General features: G+C 43.2%; 1 protein-coding gene across 2 annotated transcripts in view; it reads right to left on the reverse strand.

The window, feature by feature from the left end:
- TBC1D4 (TBC1 domain family member 4) overlaps positions 1–15,547 on the reverse strand; it is a 98,442-nt gene extending 82,895 nt beyond the window's left edge. The window contains exon 1 of one of the 2 annotated variants that reach the window (XM_065744071.1): positions 14,974–15,547. In XM_065744071.1, the coding sequence (XP_065600143.1) occupies positions 14,974–15,444 (471 nt within the window). In that variant the 5' untranslated portion in view covers positions 15,445–15,547. The remainder of the gene's footprint in view (positions 1–14,973) is intronic. The other variant, XM_065744072.1, reaches the window with a different exon arrangement.
- Positions 15,548–21,082: the final 5,535 nt, after the last annotated feature.

Raw genomic sequence — 21,082 nt, forward strand, 5'->3', positions numbered from 1 at the left:
TGGGAATGGGAAGGGAAAGAAGACTGAGAAAAGAAAATGAATTACAGGTGAAGCTAGTAAAAACTAGCTAAAGACTTCACAGAAGGAATAAAGGAAAAACAAGCCTGGGAGACTGATGAGGACCTGTGACAGGCAAAGGACTGCTAATACAAAAACACTGACAAAAATACAGAGGTCAGAAAAAGATCTGAGACATTTGAGTCATACAGAGTGCAAACAAGCTTAGCAGCAGCCTGCAAACAGAGAAGAGGCGTGATGGCAAAGGAACAAAATTAGGCAAAGTTAAGCTGGAAGCAGAATGTATTACATGAGAAGGAGAAGCTAGTGCACACTGGAATTCTCACTCCATGATCTGAAATGCTTTTTTCATCAAACATCTGGAAAAAATTAACAGCTCCTTCTCCACACCCTGTTAGCTCTGAAGGATGAGAGTCTTCTTCTATCATCAGTTATCCAATTACTACAAAAGGGACAGAGATCTGCAGTGGATATAGTTAGGGGTTTTTTGTAGGCATCATGAAGGTTTGATGGTTTGGGTGTTTTTGTTGGTGGTGGTGGTGGTGGTTTTCCTTCTACATTTCTAAAAGCTTAGTGATGCGTACAAAAACAAAAGTCAACATCAAACTAGAGATTGCACAAGCTTTGAACTTTGTGTGTGGTGACTGATGGCTAAAGATTCTTTTCTCCCCACAAAAACCCTGTCTTATTCCTGACAAAAAATGGAGAAGATCTGAGGATGAACCAGAACTGCATTGGGAGACAGCCCTCTTGCTCTGGTTATAAGCAAGTTAGCTTCACATGGCTTGAGGAACAGAAAATAGAAAGAGGAGACAAATCTGTAGCTACAGAAGATAAACTGTAGTGAAGGAGGACATCACTTCTACTGCCATGATCTTCTGCAGTGCTAGACAAAGTAATCAAAATGCTTTGGAAGCTTCTCAGATTCGGAGTGACAAGCATACACACTATTGAGAAAAAAGAACCAGTAGTATGCTCTGGAGTACCTGACTTTGTGCTAATCAAATGATAATTTCTTATTAAAATATTTTTGCACTTTCTTCAAGTTAATACTTCATAGTAAAGTGAAGTATGTTTGCTGGTACAATTCTAGATACACACATATTTCTAAGCAGCCAGAAAATAGATTAATTTTAAAAGACTCTATACTAAATGTTCATTTTTCCTATCTTTTATAAATCAAATGGACTTTATTTAGAAAAGAGCCCTAACTATGTCGCTCTTCAGATTAACCAAGTTGACTCTCAGGCTTCCATCCAATTTCTAGAAAATTTATATACACAAGCAAATTCCCTAAAGTCAACCAGACTTGTACAAGAACACCTCAAGGTCAGCACCCTTAGAAATAAGCTTTGAAAGAATCATCACTCCTAAGTATTTAAGTGAATTAAATATTGCCAAAAGAGGAGAGCTCTGCACAATAGCTGTATCTGTAGAGTCAGCCCAGCTGTAACACAGGGTAACTGCATATCACGTCAAAACAGGAACTGCAGCTCTGAACAAGGCAGCATGACTGCAAGGTCACAGAGAAGGTTGTTTCTAAACTGGGAAATAACCTGAAGTAAAATACTTTATTAGAAACCACAGATACGATTCCTGCTGCATGTTCTAGATTTCTGGCTTCCAGAAAAGGAACTATTTACATGACATACCGGGAACTGGACATTTTAAGATCTGTTTTACAAACAAGAGCTTTAGATTTGTTCAGAGCAAGCATAAGTACTGTGCTTTACAGATTCCTTTATGTTAAACTACAGAGCCAGCTAGAACAACCCTGTGCACTAAAGTTATGCCTGACAGCATTTGAATTACTTTACAAGGTCTAGATGTTCCTGTGTATTTGTTTTTACAAGGCGTGGACGTTCCTGTTCTATGCTGTTGTGTCAAGAGTGTGCATGGGAAGGTGCAGTTCTTTCAAGTAAAGTCACATGTTCAGAATCGGAACGAAGAAAGTCAAAAATCACTTAAGAAAATACAGTAATGGTGGAAGCTGCAGAGAAATTTATCAGAGACAAAATCATTCTCCACAGAAAAGATAGAGAAATGTTGGGCCATTAGATCACCCCAAAGGCTCTAAAGAGCCACTCCTACCACACTGGAATATTAACCACTATTGGTGACTCTATTTACTTCTGTAAATACCTGATTTTTTTTTTAAGTCCTAATAAGAATTTGTGTAGACAAAAAAAGTACACATACAATCACTACTTTCTTCTAAATGTCCTCATCTCTAACAGACTGCATCCCCTCTAATTAGATTTATTTCCAACTTAAAAAAAAAAACAAAAAGCCCACAATGCCATGGAGAAATAATACCTGTATGAATCTAACTTCCATACTTGCTTCATTCAAATATGTTTCCATTCAAAAGCATTTTTAGAAAATACATGTTTTATGGATGTAGTTACTATCTTCTCTTTCCTCAGTTCATACTAGCTGGGGTAAGAGGTATCCACTGATGTATAATGTCATGGACTGTACTACAGGCCTAGAACATTCAGCTCAACAGAAAGAAATGTCTGATGAAGACTTACTGTAGTACTCTGAGCTCACTGGTCAGAAGACATGGGCAAAGATTTGGCTCTCTAAAGTATTTCAGTCTTTGAGGGTCCATAAGTAGTTCACATGAGTAAACTACTGAAGCTAATGAGAAGTACAATTCACAAGAAGTCACAGACAGTTTTTACTTTGTCTGCAAATTTGCAGTGCTACCTATGTGAGCAAACAGGCAACTAACCGAGCTTGGTTTTAGAAGTAATATGACTTAAAAACTGGAAGAAATGTATTTGTCAGAGGCACTGGTTAATTACTCAGGAGTCTGATTATCAAGCATAACACTACAAGCTTCCCCTTCCTCCATGCTGACACTAAAGATTCATCAAGCACATGCACAGAAACATCACAGTTCCCTAACCACTTCCTCTCCCCACAAGATTTTAACCTACCGTGCCATAGAGCCTCTGAAATAGAACAGAAATGGTGCTCTGAAATTCTGTGATATACTGTTTCAGCTCCTTGTGAACGTGCACATTTCCTGAAGAGCAGTAAAAGAACAGAAGGTTCATGGAAAAATTCAGTGCACTGAGGCAGAAGGTTATGAGATATTCTTCACACTCAATTTTGAGCCCATCTGCTTGAGAAAAAAAACATCTGAGAGCTGAAGGGCACAGGCATTGTTAAACAAAGTACAAGCACACTTCATCTTTGAATCAAATTTCAAACGGTACCTTATATATGGAAACGTTTGATTGATGGTTAGAACTATAAAGATAGTTATCATTAGGAGTCAGACGCTTTAAAAATATAACTGGTCAACAACTAATCTGTCAGAACAATCTTCCAATAGGCACAATGTTCAAAAAACATGAGTGTAAGCTTTTGAAATAATTAGTTTTAACTCAGTTGCAAGGAAAGCATTCTCTCAGGTTCATACCACAAACATTCAAACCTCCTTAGTTATACAAAACATCAGGACAGTGATTTACAATAGCAGTCTTTTACAGCATTAAGATGCACAGAACTAATTCCAGGGACCGTACAAGTTGATATATGAACTGTAACTGCATTAACAGTAAAGAAGAGAGTCCTCCTTCACCACTACTTGTGTATTCATACCGAAGAATAAATGAGAAATCCGTGATTATCTTAACGTCAGGAATATTTGCACATTTTAAAAGCTCAGTCATTAGAGAATGTTGCTGAACCAATTAAATGTTCCAGAGATTAGGCTACACTTATCTGGAGTTTACTTTTTCCACAGCAGTTCCTACCAGGCTCAAGTTTACTTTGCTCTCAGCCAGGCCATCCACCAGCTGCAGGGGCAGCCGAGCAGTAACAAGCATCCTTCAGCAGCAATTTGTCTCAGTACCAGCAGTAAATGACTCAGCTGTTCATGTCATGCTCCAGGAGTTGCTCTGCTAACACAACAGCTTTTTACCACACAGCACAGCATCCCTTTCCTCCAAAGCAGGCTGTTGTGTTTGATTTCTATTTTCTATTTTTGTTACCCATAGCTTCTTTCTAAAAAGTGATACGACTTGACGTGGTCATAAAAGAAACAAGCTCGTGCTTCTTATCAGCCATGTGGTGTTGACTTAAAAATAACCATATGCCAGGTAGTGGGTTCTTCTGTTGTTTTTTTGTTTGTTTGTTTTTCAAAAAGGGTGTGAAGGTTAAAATATAAACGTCAAACATAAAGGAGCCTTGAGGCAGTAAAACATTAGAACACTCCTATTCAAACTGAAATTGCTCTCATGCACGCAATATGAAGTACCTAGCAATTTTCATCCTCCTGACAGTTACATCTGAAAAGCTCAACTCTCAGCAATGTACAAGCAAAAGAATGAATGGCTTTTTTCTTTTTTTTTCTTTCAGGTTTTAATTTGAATCCTGAAGGGTTATGGGGAAAAGGGGATTTCCTTTCCCCCTTTCCTTCAGAGTCAGAATCGTGACTATTCATAGCTAACAGTACTGCATGCAGTACTGAAATCTCAATCAACAAACAGATTATAATCCTGGATTGGGAAAACTTCAAGGATTTGAGACAACAGAAGAGCAAGAGTCATAACACAAGAAGATAACAGAGAGCAGCCTTGTATGCCCATATGTTAACAAGACTGCAGATGGCAGCAAATTTGAAAACTAATGCACTGTTGGTAACAAGAGTGCAGCCAACCTGCACTCCCTGCTTTCCTGCGAGCAGCTCTGATTTCTGCAGCAGATTCCCCCATCTTTATGCCGAAGTTTCTACTCCTGACTTTACCGTGGTCATTCATGTGTACCAGCTAGAGAAAACAACCCCTCAGCAGGCACTTTCCCTTTGAGGAACACTCCTGGTGCTTGCAAACAAGGTGAGTTAATCCATGTGACAACAGAAATTGCCATGGTTCCCCAGGTATCCACGGGGCTCCAAACGACAGTGCCACCATGCACTGAATCTGAGTAGGAAACGTCTCACATCCTCATTCACCTGCTTATCAAATGGAGCTGAAAGGTATTTTGACATTTTAACAGCACCAGCACCAGCAGGAACAAGAATTTCAAGACTATTATTTTTATGACTGAGTTGCAGCAAGAGACTGCTGTACTTGACAGTAAGGTAATATTTAAAACTGTACAAAAACCTGCGATGTGCTACAGACCAGTAAAACAGTACCACCTTCCAGCAGCTGGTCACCCTACTGGCGAACACTGCACAATTCTGGAAGAATGACTACTGGAAATGATGCCTGATTTAATAGCAGGGCCCTCAAGACACAGATTCAATCTGCTGACTGAATGGCGTTCTGAAACCAATCTAATATAACTACCCCTGGGATGAAAGCACAAAGCAGATCCTGCACAGCTTAGTGCAGATTCTTGATGCCAACAAACAGCAGCCCTCGAGGAGCAAGGATCCACTGAATTTGTGTAACCTGCTCTCTGTAACACAGCTAGAGCACCCACATGGCAACAGGATCTTAAGTAAGGTACTTGAGCATCAGGACACCATGGAGCTTGCCCTTCATTCCCACAGAATTAGCCAGCAGGGAGTTAAAATGAAGCATCTTCTCTATCTTGTAAAGGTAGCAGACTTGAACACCTTACAATTGATGGAAAGAATAATATCATATGTAATGCTTGATCTTTTGGTCAAGATAGTTGATCCCAAGTTTAAACCTTACACTTGACATAGTACTGCTTGCAAACTGTAATCTAATCCAAATGAAAGTCATTATATAGATATGAGCATGCTTCAAAACGTTACCTAAAATGACAGAAATATGCAGCACAGCAATAAGCATTTTACCAGTGCATTTTTACCTTATTAGGTCTACGTGGCTGTGTAGGCACACATGAACTGCCTATAATATTCACTGGATTTAGAAAGTTACCTTTAAAACTCCCATACAGTAACAACAAAAATTAGCAAGGGTATGAAGGAAAACAACTGAAATGCAGAACAGTGGATGAGCACACGGATACTCAGTTACACAGGGAAACACCAAGCACATTAATTCAGCGCCTTGGGTTGGTGTCCACATTTCTCACAACCCAACTGTGTTACTGTGTATTTTTTAGGGACAACTGCAGATTGAGCAAAAGGAAAAAAGAAACAGAACTCATAGGGTTGGACAAGATTTGCTTTGTAATGTTTTTTCCACCTCCTTCTTCTGTGGTGATTTTGAAGAGAGAAGGTCACTGTGGAGGAAATGCATTCATTTTGCAAACTTCATGCCACCACACTGAACTGCAGGTATTATTTTTAGTTCTTCCTTGCACTAAACAGAGATGGAATCTGAGGCGTGAGGAGGCATCATGCCAGGATGTAAACCCTGTCCTTCTGAGCTGGCTTTAGTCGTGTTGCCTTGCTCCCACTCTGCTCTCATCTCCAGGTCAGCACATTTCCCCAACTCTAATTCTCCCCGCTGCTAAATCTGAGCACATGCACACACATGCCATGCACTAGCCGCGTGTGCCTCATAGAACGATGATATAGCTTAGGTTGGAAGGGATATCAAAGATCATGGAGCTCCAACCCCCTGCCACGGGCAGGGCTGCCAATCACTAAATCAGGCTGCCTGGGGCCCCATCCAGCCTGCAGATGGTTTACAAAACAAGAAGCTCCTATTTACAAACTGCTTTGCAGTGCTCAAGCTGGCAGTCCTGCTGTACAGAAAATCAAGCGACCCCCATTGAGTGCAAGCACAATGTCAGACCACAAGTATTTTCTACAGAAGGCACACTGTTTAAAAATTTTCTCTACAAAAAATGGGATGTTTAGACGTTGTGTTGAGGGACATGGTTTAGAAAGAACTGCTGGTGATAGGTGGGCGGTTGGACTGGATGATCTTGTAGGTTTTTTCCAACCTTGGTAATGCTATGATTCTATGAAAACAAAGTCCTGTACGTGAGCCTAAACCAAATGCTACAGAAAGAGCAGCATGTTCCACAAAAACCTCACACAAACATCCTAAAGAATTTGCAAACCAAATACAAGAGCATCTGAAATTGCCTTTTGCTGCTTATTTCAGTTTTTTTCTTGTTTATTTGTTTTCCTTACCTTCAGCACAGAGCAGTATGTGTGTGCTTCTTTGTTTCTACACTTCCAGAAGAGCGGTCCTAAAGAAAGCAACGTGTTTTCAATCTGGCAAACGCCACCCAATTAGGTTGTGCTATCCTGCTTCTATTTCTTTCTTCTTTCTTTGGAAGTTCCAGCGTAATTTGATTTCCAGTTTTAAGAATAACCAAGCCAAAGCAAGAAACAAGCCATGAGAAGGCATATATGAATGTTTCAGTGAGTTACAACATCACATGCCCTAGTCATTCACTGTCCTGTGTCTGAATATTTACTCTGGTTTAGAACCCACAGACCACTGGCTGCTCACAATGTTCATGGGACATTGCTTTTTTCTTTTTAAAATGAACACAACAGGAAACCCATATCGAAGTCACAGAGTACATGAAGTATATTTAACATCAGCATCCCAAAAAATTAAATATTTATTATCCTTGCTAGGAAAAACAAAACTGTGAACAGTCTGGAAGGCAGTCATTGCTATGCCCCAGAGGATAATATTCCTACTTACCACAACATGTTTTCAGATACATCACAGATCTCTAAACAGCACTGTGCAGATCTACACGTTCTTGCCAAGAGGAGTAATGAATTAAAACGCAACCCGGGTCATTTTAACTGAACAGATTTGTTGTTAAGGTTTATCAGTGTGCAGAAATGAACTACGTGACTGAAACCCACTTTAAATAAAAGTAAGTGGCAACAGCAGCAGGAAAACCACAGTAACAAGAATGGGGGAGTAGGGAAAAATATAAGCTTGTATGGGATTGGTTTTATCTCATCATCTAGTAGCTTTTACAAGCCTTTCCATACAGCCTTTGAACTCTGAACAAGGATCCTCTGTCATGTTTACATTTAAAATTAATTTAATCCCTCAGTAAAGTGCAGTGCATGCCCAATGCTGTACAGTCAGCGGTTCCAGAGATGCAGAGCTAAAAAACCTTACCATGTCACCCTTCCACTTTTTCAGAAGTCATTTCTAAAATTATGTAAGTGCAAAGAAACAGAATGATAGAAAGCATAACTAAAAATTCCATGAGAAAGCAATCCATTTGAACAGGCATGAAGATAACTCACTGTTACAAGTAACTAATAAAGCCAGGAAATGTGGTTTAGTAGATAGAATTCCTTGGAAGCAATAAGCAGAACTTCTAAATGCAATTGAGAGTCCAAGGAAGCAAAACATATCACTTCTTTTTCTGCAGTTAATCAACTGAAATATTTTGCCTGTCTTATTCAAGCTGAACAGAATCGCAATGCATCCAGGTAACTGCTTATTAATGTGACACCTTTCAGATGCTTTAAACAGAAAAACACAATTTAAGACATGTTCTACATGTACTTACATATATAATCTGCACTGTCTGAACAGCCTTCATGGTACGACACCTTTTGAAGTACACCTTGGGCTTTTATTCAGTTGACTTAAGGAACTGAAGACACGTATAAGAACAGAAGAGATATGTTTAAGTACTGCAGCTGAAGTCAACACACAGCACTGCACTTCAGGAGGGACAGAAGACCCCATCTCTGCTGCATCTTCTCTGCCCAGAGAACTGAGTAATCCCACCAGCACCACCATTCCAGAGAACACAGCAATTAACTTATAGGGAGCCCTAATTCCTTGCGGCAGGGAGGGCAGGACCAAGTCGTGGTTTCACTCCTAAGAGAGATGGCTTTAAGTAGGCCTCGCTTCAAACAGCAGGACATCACACCACTTCAGGCAGAGAAATACAGGGGAGGGAGCACGGCTTCAGATGCCAGTAGATGTTGTACTGGTAAAGCACAGCTGTGCTCAAAATGAAGACTGACTGGATGTTTTAAGTCTTGAAAGCAGGCAAGGACTAAAAAGCTGAGACTGTGATTTGGGCTACACTGAGCCCTTGGGGATGTCTGCATGTGCTTGTGTTTGTTTGGTGGCTTATTTGTTTGTTTAACATTGTTTTCCCTGTAGTCCTAAATATACTACTAGGACTAATCCCCGATGGTACAAACAGGCTTACCTCTGACAAATGCTGAGAGGAAGATTGAATTACCAGACTACTCTCAGACTGACAGGACAGCCAAGTCTGTCTGTTTGCCCACCTCACTGACCAAACAGTTGTCACCTAATTAAAACACCTGGAAAGGAGAAGCATACTCACCAATGAACACATTCATACATAAAAGCAATGTGCATTGTCTGCTAACCAAAACAAATCGCATCCTTTGTGCAGCCTCCATGCCACCATCTGTGCAATGCAAGCTTTCAGTTCCTTTCTAACACTCCTCACTGTCTTCCTACACTTTGTAGACTTCCTCAGAGCAGACACAGTTGTTTATGATGTGATCATACAGTTTCTTCGATTACTGATGCTCTGATTTATTTGTAAGACACATTATTATATATGATCTGAATGTACCTATTTGTGCCCCCCAAAAAGTAAGGTGGTAGGCATGGCATTACAGTTTTTATAAAACAGAAGATCACAGATTTAAGTTACTTCACTCTACTGCCTTCATTTTGCTGTCCAGCTGCCCGCAATCACTGCATTATTTATGACTTCTACAAGACCTCCAGCAAGTCTGGCCTTTGTACCCCATGATCTCCTTTGCAGTCTCAAACGGTGCCCCAGAACACTGCAGCCAGTGGAGGTAGGCAATGCCATAATTCAAAGTGAAGACAAATGATGCAAGTCTTTACACAGAAAAACTCCCCCCCCCCCCCCTCCCGAATTTGAAAGAGTACGTGAAACCACAAAAAAAGAAAACCAAAGAAAACCAGAACCAGGTGGCAGAGGACAGAAGTCTAGTGCCATGAGGGGACCAAGCCAGCACTGCTTAAAGTTCTATGACCCACAGCCTAGGCAGCACAGAGAAACTCAAGATGCTCAGAGAGATCCGAGCTAAATGGGAATGCAAAGAATGGGTGGACTGTACACATCAAAAGCAATACCAGCCTCGGAGAAAGAGCAGAGATGGGAAGCAGTCAGACACGCCGCCATTCTACCATGGCTGACAGAAATCAAAAGTGTTTAACATTCACTTTCATAAAGACTAACTTTGGTCTGGAAATTAGCCTAGAAATCAGGTTCTCCCTATTGCCAACACATACATAATCTGGCCAAACTTTGTAGCAGTTATTTTTCTATTTAATGATTTTTGAAATTTGAGAAACAGAGTAGAAAAACACAGAAACAACTGCAGAAGAGGAAGTTTGATATGGTGCACACACAAGCTCCTTTCTTTACAACAAACAGCCTTATTTTCTGATCAGTGTGTTGCCTGCAGCCACCTTCAGTGAGCTTGTATCATTTCATATATTTATCATCCTATGTTTTACTTGATCTTTCTGAAAATGAAGTCCCCAGTAACATTCCTGCTGTTCCAAATCATTGAGTGGTTTTCAGGAACTGTAAAAGGAAAAATGAATGAATGACACATACAAATTCAGCAGATAAGAGAACACTCACAATCACTCCTCTTTTTCTGAACATTAATCAGAGATAAAAGGCTACACAGCAGAACATAGAAACAGTTAACAAACTTGGTTTTATTATTCCTTCAATTTGAGACTTAGCAGAAAATTATCATGGACAATTAGTTTTTTTTCAGATCTGGAAATTAAAGATAGATGAACAAGCCCAAAATGAAACGTACTCATTGAGAAAAAAAAATGCTGATTCTGATGTTAAGGAAAACAAAAACGAAACCTTAAGCTCTCAACTTTCAGTTCCATTTCCTAAACTTTGTCAGACGTTTTTTTAAACCAAAGCAATCACAGCCAAGAGTTTTCAGCCTTTGTAGCCCATGCAGGCTGGCGATAATGAGGCTGCTGGCAGAACAATTCTGCATTCATTGCAAGTCTTTAGCAACCATTTTGTTTTGAGCCATTGCTTGTCAGTTTCTCAACTGATGAAAGAAATTCTAACCCACACAATCTTAGGAAAAAATCTGTTTTGATCTCTCCACATCTTGTTTTCTTGATAAAACTGGGAAAACCAATCTTTCCCATGGAAAAGGGTTACCTCTTCCATATGCAGTATGTTCAAGTCTACCTAACCAAGCCGTGCCATCTCTCTCATCTTCAAAGCTCATTCTTTTCCATCATGTTGGTTATTCCTATTCAAAACATAATTTATCTGATGATAATACTCTTTAATATTAATTGAAACAGTGCTGTAAGTACTTATGTACTTAATATTCCAAGAATTTGCATGGGTTCAGCACATGCTCATAAGTCACATAAAAATTAAACCACAAAACAAAGCTGAATAGGAAGTTCACTAACCTTCTTCTTCAGATGTTTCTAACTTACACTTCCTAATCACAAGCCTTCTCAGGGTGTGATTTTATTATATCATATAAACCTCCTTCAGACAATGGAAACTAGTGATTTTGTACTGATGTCTTCTTTTTCACAACACACAATGCTGTCCTATGGCCTTGCTTCGCTGCAACATATTATCTTACAATATTTTTTGCAATAGACAAACCATTCTGAATGAGCCTGTGCAGCGACTACAGAGCATGGATCTGGGCTTCAGGGATGCTGCTTTCCACTCTCATCTCTAGCCCTCTGCCTCTTCAGCTCATAATACAGCTTTATTTGGTCAGCAAAACTCTCTACTTTGCCTTGAAACAGTCTTGTCCCAAGAACTCATGGCTACAGCAGAACACTACAGATATGTCTGAGACTCACAAAAGCTAAACCATACTGAGGTCTGTGCAATACAGCAGTTTTCTTTCAAGGCCAGTTCAGACTGGTCTTGAAACCCTGTAACAGTATACACGGATCACTTCTTATACATTTTCTACAAGAAGCACAAAATGCATCAAGTAAGTTTTTGCTTAACTGGAGGAAGCTATGATTATGCATCTTCACCGATAAGGATCAGTTACAGTATAATTAGATATAAGGTGCAAGCTGAAGTTAAACAAAAGCAACAGCTCATTAGAGGGACTCAAGTATTAAGAAGAGAGTGCAGCAACTAGAAAACTGTGAAGAAAAAAAGTGTAAAAGCAGATCAGTCCTTCTCCTCCTCCCAGAGATCAGGAAACTCAAGGCAACTGCCAAACAACATAAATCTATCTCAGTCAAAATCTGTTTTTATACAAGAAATTTGGTGTTCCATGATAAAAAAAATAAAAAATAAAAAATAATTGACAAGTTGAAAACACTACTGTAGAGGGGCTTTTTCTTGGTGGCTGACAGCAGGGCATGCCTGCTCTCCTTAGAAGTTGCTTTACAACAACAACCAAAAAAACCCAATTTGTTCCTGTGGTTGTTTAGACAATCAGCCAATTTTAAAAAGAGACAATGCTGTCATTTAAGTCTGCAGACAGACTGTGTGCATCCCACATAATTCTCAAATGACAGCAGCACAGAACAAACATCCCTGGCTGCTGCTAAGAAGCTGCTAGCCAGCACTAAGCCAGATAGCTACCCTCATCCACTTCAGCTGGCTGCTGCCTACAAAAGTTATCAGGAGCAGCAAACACAGCAGTAATTCCAAAGGAAAAGAAGAAAAATCTTTTGTTCCCACTCCAGCCAGTCAGAGAGCTCTAGGAGCTTATCCTCCCCTCGAAGTCAAAAGAAAGGGTCCTCCCAACAGAAGTATCTTAGCATTCACCACCATGCTGACAGCTGAGCTCTGGTATGACACCAAGGTACTGCTCCAAAACAAGAACCCACTGACTCCTGCTTTTCTGCTCTACCCTCAAGTTGAAGGTTTTCAAATAAAACATACGGACGTACAGCCTCACTCTGATATTTTTTTCAGTCAAAGGAAATAACATTAAAATACACTGTCTTCCTACCTGATGTTATCAGAGCATATACTGCATTGGCTTTTGACTGGCCAACTACTTTAGAAATTTGCAGGAACTGCAAAGAAGTATTGGCTTCTTTTGTGTTTAACAGCTCATTTCATAGCAGCAGTGAATGCACACGCATCCTAGACATGCTGCAATGTATCTGGCGGGCAAAGCAACGGGCTCAAAGACAAAATTTCTACCAGGCTGCATCTTGAATTACTTCACCAGCACTATGATCTTGGAAGCCAGTTGTTACCATGTTACTTCGATGGTTTCATCCGCCAGTGAAAATGATGGATAGCTGTCCAGACCACAGGACAGCTCCTACACCCTTCCTCCATCTGGAGCAACCCCAGCGTGCTTCTGAAACCGATACCACCACACTAGTAACACCATGGCTCTGTGGCTACCTTAGGCAAGGCCTGACGTCAGTACAGCCACCAAAAGGCCATCCCACCCTTCCTTCCCTTGGCTGCTCCTTCCTACCTCAAGCCTCCAGCATACCTGTGCTGACAAAGTGCTGCACAGGAAAGCAAACAAAGGAAGTGTTCTGAAGCCAACCCAGCAAATTCCCTGTTCACTGTGCACGCTGTGCTGGCATAAGGACAAGGCCAGAAGGAAGGGATGAGTGCCTGAGGGGAGGGGGGCAGGACCCCTTCTGTTGGCAGCAGTGCCAACTTGTGCTGACTGGAAGGAACCACAGAACTAAGACTGAAAACAAAGTCATCTTAAGGTAACAGATGTAAAAAATAATTTCTAAAGTAATACGCATCATGAAGCTCACATAACCACGATGAATCAGAAGTGTGCATGTAAAGAACTTGAAAGCATGCAAGAACAGCATCTGCTTTATAATAAATTAAAAGAAGATCTTTGGTGCTAGTAACTTGCAGCCTGGCTTCATCTACTCAGAACTGGGGCTGAGGAGGGACTCGGGGCAGAGTGCTGCACAGACAGCCCACCGAGCTTCTCCAGCTGGTAACCTAACTTTTATTTCCTTTTTGGTACCTGAAAAAATGTCTGTTAGAAACCCATGAATTGCATTGCTGGCTATGCATCTACTACCTCCGATAGGGCTCTCTGTTTAGGAGCTTGTGCCAAGCAACCCTCGTGTAAGGGCCTTTTATTCTTTATTAATGGTTAAAAGGTTAAAAAGCACATACTGCTGATAAAATATTGACTATGCTGTCAGAACAAGATAGGAACATTAAAAGGGAATGGAGTCAGAATAATACATTCCTTCAATAGGAGGTCTTTTCCTATAATATCTATTTGCACTAATACTATGCACATAAGGATGTTCACCCTAAGGAACAAAGACATACAGATAAATGGTTTAATCAAAAACAAGCATCCGAAGTATAAATGCGAACGTGAGAAATACTATGTGCAAGGGTAAGTCACAGCCAGGATCTCACAGCACAGTGTTGTCCCACGTCACGGCGCCCAATCACAGCAACCCAATAAATAATGTTAAATCCAACATCTCCAGCCAGCAGTCTCGGTTCCTTCAGCCCTTATGGTCACGCTCATAAAAGGACATCTTGGCTGCAAGCTTGCCACCGTTTCACGCTCCTTCCGCGTGCTCCCTCCTGACCCCAAATTCTGTTCTCCTGGCAGAGCTCAGCAGGGCTGCAGCTGCCAACAAGCTGCACAGTCACCTCTGCATGGGATGCCTCCTGTCCTGCCCTGAGGACGGTTCAACCCACAGCTACTATCTAAATTCCTCCACTGCAACAAGCTCTGGCAGTGTCTCCGCTCAAATCAAAATACACTAAAAACCGACGGCTGAACCCGCCTGTCTCACCTCTAGACGAGGAGCGGCAAGGAGCTGCTCCTGCCACACGCGATGCGTGAGCCAAAGCCCGCTCAGGAGGCAGAAAAAGAGCCCTACTGTTCGTTTTCCTCCCAGCTGGCACTTTCCCAGCACCGCCTCCACCCAGACCCGGGGCTGCAGGAGTGTGCCTGAGCACGGCCAGGTGTCCTTAGCGTGACCCTCCGGGCCCCAAAATCAGTTCCCGCACCGCCGGCGCTCAGCACCACCCCGCTGCTCAGCTCCCGTCCAGCAGCCACGGCACCCCGCGCCCCGCAGCCCCACTCGCCTGGTTGGGGTCGGTGGCCCGGAAAACGTGGCAGGCCATGGGGGAGTCGGGGTTGTCGGGCTGCGCCTTGATCAGGTAGGCGAAGTAAGTGAGGTCGTGGCTGTTGTGGATGAAGCGGGCGATGTGCTGCGCCTTGTGCTCGAAGATGAAGACGGCGGGCGCGGGGCTGGCGGGTCTCCCGGGGCCGGGGCTGGCGGGGCCGGCGGGCACGCAGCGCAGCGTGGGCGATCCGAGCAGCAGCAGCACCTCGCGGGCCGGCACGCCGCCGCCCAACGCGCCGCCGGGCTCCTGCCGCTGCCCGCGCCGCCGGATCTCGGCCATCAGCCAGGGCAGCATGGGCAGCGTGGTGCGCCGGTCCAGGCACGCCGAGCCCATGTACCACAGCCTGAAGCGCTTCTCTCCAACCGGCGGCGGTTCGGGCTGCTGCTCCAGCGGGTGGGAGAGCGGCTCTCCCTCCGCCGGCTTCTCCATGGCGGACGCCGCGGTGGAGGTGCGGCCGCGGGGCCTGCGCTCAGCCGGGGGACGGAGACGGGGCTGCCGCTACGCGCGCATTCCGCCGCGCTCCGCTCGAGCTCCGCCGCACCGCCTTCCCGAGCGCGGTCAGCCCCGCGGGGCGGAGAAGGACGACGGAGTCGTCCGCCCACTCCGAGCCGCCCCGGGGAGGAGCGCCGAAGCTACGCCCCGAGCGGGATGCGGCGGGCAGCGGAGCGGAGCTGCCCCGGGCGGGGGTGCCCGGCACAGGGGAGCGCCTCGGGAGGAAGGGCACGGGGACGAGAAGGAGGTGGGGAGGCTGCAGGGGCTGTGCCCCATCCCGCTTGTAACTGGGCTTTTCTGTGTAAAATCATATTACGTTTTATATTTCTATTGGATTGCGCTTTCAAGGCCAGGTTGCATGGGAACAGTCTGATCTAGTGGATGGCAGCCCTGCCCACGGCTGAAGGGGTAGGACTTGGTAAGTCTTAAAGTCCCTTTTTGACACCGTCGTGATAAGCTCTTTCGGCACTGATATCTGCCACAAGTACTACCAGTGCTGTTCTGAAAGTGACAGCCCTCTTTTTTGTTAGAGTGCCGAGACACCCCCAGACTCAGCAAGAGGGCTGGGACATCAGTTCGGCCTGGCCAGAGCTGCCCCCTCCAGATGGTCTGATTTGAGGCAGCATGTGGTGTGGGGAACCAGAGGTTATTGGGCCTTGAGTATCTTCTTACTGCTGCCAGGAGGCTCTGGGGCATCCAGAGGTGCATCCCAGAGCACCTGAGCTTCTCGGCTTCTATAATCTCAACACATTGCTCAACACACCAGTACTCTGTGTGCATATCACTTACTGACGAGTTATGGGGTGGTTTAGGGGCATGGTGGTGATGGTTGGACTAGATGATCCTTCCCAACATCAATGATTCTATGTTGGCCTTCAACGTCACAGGCAGACGTTGCTGGTACGTCAGTAGAAGGTGAAGCTTCCCACCAGTATTCCATTACATGTTGTTGTTGTGCAATAGATGGCAGCAGAGGGGCGGTCTGGCACAATGGCATCTGAAGCGAAGGTGTCACTGAATTATTCCATGTGGAAAAAACGGCGCCCGCTGACCCTTACAGCACGTTGATGGAGACCAAACAGTGGATGTGAGCACAGTGAGGTGGTGGGTGGTGTCGGTCAGCAATGATGAAGTGGGTCACCTCCAGCAGTGTAGAATTTTACAAGAGTGGCAGCCAGGCTCTTGTTCATCACTGGTGGAAACGCGTAGATAACTGTAGTGACTTTTTTACAAATGGTGTTGGTAGCTGAGAATTTGCTTTATTGAATAGTGTTATTGTGCTCTTTGTAACTGTTGTAGCTTACGTGGAAATAAAAAGGAGGCATTACATTCAGAGTGACCTACGTAATAACTGGGCTCCTCTTAGAGCTCAGAATGTCCAGGAGGCTCTGTGCTTTCCATGAGGCAGCAGCAGAGCAGCTATGCAGCCCCAGCACTAAGCACACACCACGCTCCAGCAGCACACCTGGAGAAGACCCATTTACTCACTGGTACATGGTTAATGCAGCAACAAACTGCTCGCTTCCTGCCAGCTCAGCTCCACGAGCTGCCCCAAATGCAAGTGACAGCGCTTGCACGCCGCTGCTGGCACAAGAGAGAGAGAAGCGTGGGGTGAGGAGGGCAGTAGGGCTGCTTGCTCCTTTGGGGAGCAGTGGGTCAGTGAGTCAGCGTGAGGCTGCAGTGCAGACATTTGAGTGCAGTGACAATTTAAACTACCAGGGATGTGAACCAAACACTGGATTTGTGCTAAAGCTGCAGGGAAACCCCCTTAGGCATTCCAGTGAGAGGATTATACATGGCATTTCTATCTTTTATACAATACCACCATATTTTATTATTTCTATTTTATGAAGGTATATAGTTAACAGATGTATAGTTAACAGAATAAGCAGTTCAAATAGTATGGTAGTCAAGATGTATAATGAGAAAGATTATCACGGTGGAAGGGAATTGAAAACGGAATGTTCACCCATGTCCCAGGCTTGAAATGGACAAACTACAAAGGGAGCAATCTCCAGAAGGAGATCCTTTATCAGTGGTACTCTGCCCTTAAATGAGGTCTAGGAGAGGTGGAGTCAGGCTCCACCCCTTCCAGTCACACAGGTGCATTGCCTTCACCTGTGCTGCTGTGGCTGACTCAGTACTCACCTCATCTATCAGTGGATCAGGCCATGATTCAGTTCTCATACAGAAGGAAAACTGTGAGGAAGAAAATGTGGCAAATAAAATTCTTAAGTTGTCATCAGTTACACCAATTAGGAAGAGCTCCTTGGTTTCTCCTTCACTTGGGTGATTCGAGATCTGGATATTTTGATCTTTTATTATCAAATATTTTATACAAATTCATTTTAAGATTAAAAGAATCCCTATAAGCTCAATCGATCATACTTTACCTCCAAAATACAGTTCTCAGATGTTATTCTTAACAGTCTTCATACTTCCTTCTTGTGTCAGCTTTTTTGCGTGTCTTTCTGAATTAATTCTTCATAGTAATCCCATTAGTCATTATTTTTATCCATTTTTATCGATTTACTTTGTCACTCCTTTCTTACCCTTCAATCTGGTCACATCTTTAACCCTCCATCTTGCTAATAGTGTTTCATGGGAAACTCCATCCTCTTGTTACATAACTGTGGTTCTTGAAGCTATTCCCTTTTTCTCATTTCAGTCGTAAGACTCAGTGCACCTTGAAATTAATCTTTGTAATTAATGTTATGTTCATCATTCCTTTGCCTGTGACCAAGGCTTTTCACCTTTTATGCTCATCACATAATTTCTCCCCTAGGGTTTACACTTAAATGGCAACAAAACCATTTTCTAGTTCTTCGCACATGATCGCCTAACCTGTGTAATTTTGATAGCTTAGTCAGTGGGAACCCGAAACTTAGGGACTCAAAAGAAGTTCATAAGTTCATAAGTTCATAAGGTTGGAAAGGACCTATAAGATCATCTAGTCCAACCATCCTCCTATCACTATCTCTACCCAACTACTAGGCAACTTTCCATAGCCCTTATCTGCAGTTTTGAAAATGCACAGAATCACAGAACTGCAGGAGTTGGAAGGGACCTCTGGGGACCATCGAGTCCAGCGCTCTGCTAAAGCAGGTGCCTTACAGTAGGTTATAAAGGAAAGTATCCAGGTGGGTTTTGAGTATCTTCAGAGAAGAAGACTGCACAGCCTCTCTGGGCAGCGTGTTCCAGTGCTCTGTCACTCTCAAAGTCGTGAAATTCTTCCTTATATCCAGATGAAACTTCCTGTGTTCCAGGTCTCTTTCCTCATATGGGAGATGCTTCATCATGATTGTTGCCCCCCGCTGGACTCTCTCTAGAAATCCCCTGTCTTTCCTGGACTGCAGAGCCCAGAGCTGGAAACAGATGTGACCTCACATTCCTTAACCTGCAAGCCACTCTCTTTTTAATGCACACTGGATACCATTGGCCTTCTTGGCCACAAGAATACCTTGAAGGCTCATGGCCAACCTGTTATTCACCAGGACACCCAGGTCCTTCTCTGCAGAGCTCCCTTCTAGCATGTCAGCCACTAACCTGTACTGATGCATGCAGTTACTCCTCCCTAGGTGCAGGACTCTATACTTGCCATTGCTGAATCTCATAGGGTTCCTCCTCACCAAACTTTTCAGCCCATCCAGATCACGTTCATTCTTGACAAAAGAACAGTTTCTCTCCATGTCATCCCAAACAGAAGAAAGTGTAAATGCAGTACCCATGCAGAGACATGACATACAAAGCTTCTGATGAGACACCATAAATGTTTTCATTTTCTGTTTGATTACTAGCCAACCTTCTGGAACCTAATTATAAAATTCAAAGTAAAATTTCTGCTGTGAGATCTAAAGTAGATAAACTGCTACTCTAAACATTTGCCAAACAACGTGCTGCAAATACATGTTCTTCTGGTCAGATCACCAATCAGCTCTCTGAATTGTTGACAATCTGCCACTGACTTCTGGTGGCTTATTCAGTCAGCATTAGATGCACAATCTCTCAGAATAACGTACGTTATTGAAGTGAACAAGTGTGGGCACAGTTAACTGTGCCTCTGAACACTTTGGAATTGATATGCTTGCCAATAGAGTTCCACAAATAAAGATTAATTAGGCATTATTATGTCAGTATTATGAAACAGGAGAATGGGAGTAAGATCACCAAAACAAAAATATCCTCTTACCCTACTTTGGAAACCTGAATTTTAGGTATTTTAGATAAGCATACTTTCCTTCTGTTTGTTAATTTTGTTCATATCATTGCTGTACACCACTAAAGCAGCCATTTCATCTGTCATATCTGGTTCATCACTTCATTGCTAGGGTTAAAGGTTTTAGACTGCAAAAATGGTAAAGCAGGCACAATTTTCAGTAATTTCTTCAGGAGTGGATAAGACCTCAACACCTCACATGATCAGTGTTAATTGCCCATAGTTACCCATCTTCTTAAGCTTTCAGACACAATTTTAATTGCGAAAAAAATATTAAGTTATTAGAACATGAGTAGACAATTATTTTACAATCTCATAATTTATACATAACTTCAGCCACCTCAGGGTAGAATGTTGCAGAAACATGTCTTATAACTAGAATTGGGTCTTACTCTCTTTTCCAAAAATGCTGGCACTTAATTCCCTATGATTTCAAAGTCCATTACTGTATTGACATTATTTAAATTTTGTTTAAATTTTACTAAGATTTGAGATACATCCTTATTTTAGAAAACATTTTATTAACTTAAATAGGAGAGCTCTTAAATAGAGGGGCTCTGAGGAGAGTGACCTGGGGGTCCTGGTAGATAACAGGCTGGCCATAGGCCAGCAGTGTGCCCTGGTGGCCAAGGCCAATTGGATCCTGGGGTGCATTCAAAGGAGCGTGGCCAGCAGGTCATCCTCCCCCTCTACTCTGCCCTGGTGAGGATTCACCTGAAGTACTGTGTCCAGTTCTGGGCTTCCAGATACAAAAAAAGACAGGGACCTAGTGGAAAGCGTCCAGCGAAGGGCTACAAAGATTGTAAAGGGCCCGGAACACTTCTCTTATGAGGAAAGGCTGAGAGACCTGGGTCTGTTCAGCCTTGGAAAATGAAGACTCAGAGGGGATCTGATCCACGTCTATAAATATCTAAGGAGCTGGAGGCAAAGGGACAAGGCTGGACTCTTCTCAGCAGTGTGTGGCAATAGGACAAGGGGGAGTGGCCACACACTGAAGCATAGGAAGTTCCACACAGATGTGCGTGAGAACTTCTTCACAGTGCAGTGACGGAGCACTGGCACAGCTGCACAGAGAGGTGGTGGAGTCTCCTTCTCTGGAGACGTTCAAGACACCTACCTGTGCAACCTGGGCTAGGGAGCTGCTTTGGCAGGGGGTTGGACTCAATGATCTCTAGAGGTCCCTTCCAACCCCTACAGCTCTGTGATTCTGTGAAATCACCCAAGGTTATTGAAGGTAAGAATATATTAATTCCTGGAAATAGAATTCCAGTGTTAGAAATTTAATTCAGTAGACTGGATGGACGTATTACCAAGGCTTTAAGCTTCAGCTGCTAGAGAAAACGTGCTTTGTCTATTTGG

This window comes from Cyrtonyx montezumae, unplaced genomic scaffold (genome assembly GCF_038088225.1).
Source record: "Cyrtonyx montezumae isolate F1298 unplaced genomic scaffold, pur_monq_1.0 scaffold_3, whole genome shotgun sequence".
Taxonomy (NCBI): domain Eukaryota; kingdom Metazoa; phylum Chordata; class Aves; order Galliformes; family Odontophoridae; genus Cyrtonyx; species Cyrtonyx montezumae.